At 42.7% G+C, this 3,809-nt stretch overlaps 1 protein-coding gene across 2 annotated transcripts in view; it reads right to left on the bottom strand.

Moving 5' to 3' along the window:
- Positions 1-725, bottom strand: part of LOC106591899 (cytochrome P450 3A27) — a 30,780-nt gene extending 30,055 nt beyond the window's left edge. For both annotated transcript variants that reach the window (XM_082958492.1, XM_082958493.1), the window contains exons 1-2: positions 430-725; positions 193-286 (exon numbers count right to left, since the gene is read on the bottom strand). In XM_082958492.1, the coding sequence (XP_082814618.1) occupies positions 193-286; positions 430-503 (168 nt within the window). In that variant the 5' untranslated portion in view covers positions 504-725. The remainder of the gene's footprint in view (positions 1-192; positions 287-429) is intronic.
- Positions 726-3,809: the final 3,084 nt, after the last annotated feature.

Below are 3,809 nucleotides of genomic sequence, written 5' to 3'. Positions count from 1 at the left end.
TTTACTATGGTCCTCAGGGTCAAGCAACACAACTTCTACACTGATCATGTCTCATATTACCTTTTATTTATCTATTGTTCAAACAACCGGCTAGTCCTCTTTTTCCTTCTCAATGTATTGTTTTACATGGGGAGGAAAATAACACTATTGTTTAAAATATGAGAGAGATGTTTATTCTGAATGGGTACTAACCTTTTTATACTCCATCATTGTGCCAAAGTAAGGTAGGGGTTTGGGACCAGGGATACCCATCTTAGTGAAAACACCATAGGGCCAGTAACCGTACCTGTACACACACAAGTTAACTAGTAATATGTTCTATTTTGCATTGTTGGAAAAGGACCCCTAACTAAGCATTTCACTGTTAGTCTAAACCGGTTAACTACGATAAATGTGACAAATAACATTTGATTTGATGTAAGTCCTTACACTACTATTAGGGTGATGAGGAGGGCCAGGAGGGTCCATGTCTCAGCGGAGAAGTATGGCAGAAAACTCATCATCTTTCCTCCGGTTCGGCTCCCTGCTGCTTCTGGAAACAAAGGTTCCGTTTTTTCTCAGGCTCTTCGGAGTTCACTTGTCCAATGGTCTGACAGGTTTTGAGTTGTATTCTCTGTCCGGTTCTAGTGTGGTTCTTCTGTGACGAGGCAGATCTCAACTACCGACCGTTGCTCTTCTCCGTACTCTGTTTGAGACCGTGCAGGTTACAAGTGATTATTGTATCAGGTCGGAAAAGCACCTGTGTGATGCTAGCTAGAATAATGATGAGCCACAATGGAATTTGCGGTTCGACTTCAAAATAAGAGACCCATACTAAAACTGATGCAAACGGATAAAAATAGTGTAATAATGCCATATTTGGAAAAGATAATGCTAAACAGGGTAAGAATGTTGTTATATGAATTAAACAAAAGACAATAAGTAGTTAATTTGACACAAAAAATTGTTGAAGTCGCACTGTGGCTGTATTATAATTGCTTTGGGACATACTTCTATTGCACTGTACAGCGTTCCTCTGGATCTTGGGTCCATGAAATGTGAAGAGTTTACACAAGTATTAGCATCGTAGCTCTTATTGCAGGACTTTAACTGTGGGAAATCACCTCACAATTCCATAAGTTTATTTAAAAGATAATAACATTTACCTTTATTTAACTAGGCATGTCAGTTAAGAACAAATTCTTATTTACAATTACAGCCTACACCAGCCAAACCCAGACGATTCTGGGCTAATTGTGCGCCGCCCTATGATGACCAGATGTGATACAGCCTGCATTCGAACCAGGGCCTGTAGTGACACCTCTTGCATAGAGATGCAGTGCCTTAACCCGCTGCGCCACTCGGGAGCCCTGTACATTGCAATATGAATGTTCAATAGGCACTATAGGCTGAATTGTGAGGTGATTTCCCACAGTTAAAGTGCCGCAATAAGAGCTGCGATTGTAATATTTGTGTAAGCGCTTTAGAATTGTAATCTGTGGGTGTCAATGACTAGGTTGGTACCCCATGTCATGAACCCAAGATCCATAAGGCTGGTACCCCATGTCATGAACCCAAGATCCATAAGGCTGGTACCCCATGTCATGAACCCCAGATCCATAAGGCTGGTACCCCATGTCATGAACCCAAGATCCATAAGGTTGTACCCCATGTCATGAACCCCAGATCCATAAGGATGTACATTGAAGGTATGTTGCAGTCCTGAAGACTAACATACACAGCGCAATTTCAACAGATTTTTTTGGGGGCATCAAATTATCAAATGATTGTCTTTTTTAAAATTTATATAACAATATTCTAACCATGTTTCGAAATATCTCGTCCAATTGTAGCATGATTCCATTTGTATCCGTTTGCATCAGTTTCAATGGGTAACTTTTATATTGAAAACCGAACCACCGATTCTAGTATTGTTGCTCAGGCAAATGTTGTTCATGACACACTGCAATAAAGAGATAGGAGGGAGACTGTGTGAGAGGTGAAAGCGAAGCAGGGAGATTGATTTTCCCTTTTGTATTTTAACTATTTGCACTTCATTACAACAACGTGTAGACATAATATGACATTTGAAATGTTTGTATTGTTGATTTCACTTGTGTTAATTATCTATTTCACTTGCTTTGGCAATGTAAAAATATGTTTCCCATGCCAATAAAGCCCCTTAAATTGAATTTAAATTGGTGAATGATCGACAAGAGAGAGCAGGAGCACATTCATTATGGAAACCATGTAACGTTTAAGAACTAAATGGAAGCAAACGGAGCAAAATTTGAGTTAATATTGGATAAATACAGGTAGGTCCCTCCACGTTTCGTTCAGTTTGCTTCCGTTTATTAAATGTTTTGCAACTAGGCCCCTGGCAGAGAGATGAGATAACTTTGATTACAAGAGAGTTATGAGGTCATTTCTTTATTGCCTGAAGATGGAAGCCATGTGGAAAAGTGTTCATATGGATATTTACTTTGGTCGAAAGGACGGTTAAAATCAAAAACACAATAACAAGCCAACTCACTTCCTCGTTACATTACGAGACTCACTGCAGCGAATGCACTCTTTCTTTCTCAATCTCGTGCGCGCACACACACATTAACTCCACCTGACCCTCACAGCCACTCAGCTGTAATCGTCAGTCCTGGTGCCGTACCAACAGTAACAACACAGCATTTTCCATAACACAACAGTAAATCACAGATAGAACAACGAGCCAGATGTTTCACCGGATGGTGTGGTCAGTAGTTGCGGTCAGTGGTTGCGGTCAATAGTTGTGTGGTCGGTGGTTGTGTGATCAGTAGTTGTGTGGTCAGTAGTTGTGTGGTCAGTAGTTGAGGTCAGTAGTTGTGATCAGTAGTTGTGTGATCAGTAGTTGTGTGATTGTGGTCAGTGGTTGTGTGATCAGTAGTTGTGATCAGTAGTTGTGTGGACAGTAGTTGTGTGATTGTGGTCAGTGGTTGTGTGATCAGTAGTTGTGTGGTCAGTAGTTGTGCGGTCAGTAGTTGCGGTCAGTAGTTGCGGTCAGTGGTTGTCGTCGGTGGTTGCGGTCGGTAGTTGTGTGGACAGTAGTTGTGGTTTGTAGTTGTGTGGTCAGTAGTTGTGGTCAGTAGTTGTGTGGTCAGTAGGTGGGGTCAGTAGTTGTGTGGTCGGTAGTTGTGGTCAGTAGTTGTGTGGTCGGTGGTTGCGGTCAGTGGTTGCAGTCAGTGGTGGTGGGCAGTAGTTGTGTGGTCGGTAGTTGCGGTCGGTAGTTGTGGTCGGTAGTTGTGTGATTGGTGGTTGGGTGGTTGTGCTGTTTGCGGTCAGTAGTTGTGTGGTTGTGTTCAGTAGTTGTGTGGTCAGTAGTTGTGCGGTCAGTAGTTGTGGACAGTGGTTGTGTGGTCAGTAGTTCTGGTCAGTAGTTGTGGTCGGTAAGTGTGGTCGGTAGTTGCATAGTCAGTAGTTGTTTAGCCAGCGGTTGTGTGGTTAGTTGTTGCGCGGTCAGTAGTTGAGGCCAGTAGTTGTGGTCAGTAGTTGCGTTATTGTGGTCGGTAGTTTTTGGTCCGTAGTTGTGGTCCGTAGTTGTGGTCAGTAGTTGTGTGGTCAGTAGTTGCATGGTCAGTAGTTGCAGTCAGTGGTTGTGTGGTCAGTAGTTGCTGTCAGTCGTTGTGGTCAGTTGTTGTGCTCGGTAATTGTGGCCGGCAGTTGTTTGGTCAGTAGTTGTGTGGTCAGTTGTTGTGGTCAGTAGTTGAGTGGTTGTGTGATTGTGGTCAGTAGTTGTGTGGTCACTAGATGTTTGGTCAGTAGTTGAGTGGTTGTAGTCAGTAGGTGTGGTCGGTAGG

Source organism: Salmo salar, chromosome 12 (genome assembly GCF_965601325.2).
Source record: "Salmo salar chromosome 12, fSalSal1, whole genome shotgun sequence".
Classification (NCBI taxonomy): Eukaryota; Metazoa; Chordata; class Actinopteri; order Salmoniformes; family Salmonidae; genus Salmo; species Salmo salar.
Note: the sequence above shows the minus strand (reverse complement) of the source record. Positions and strands in the feature narration are given on the sequence as shown.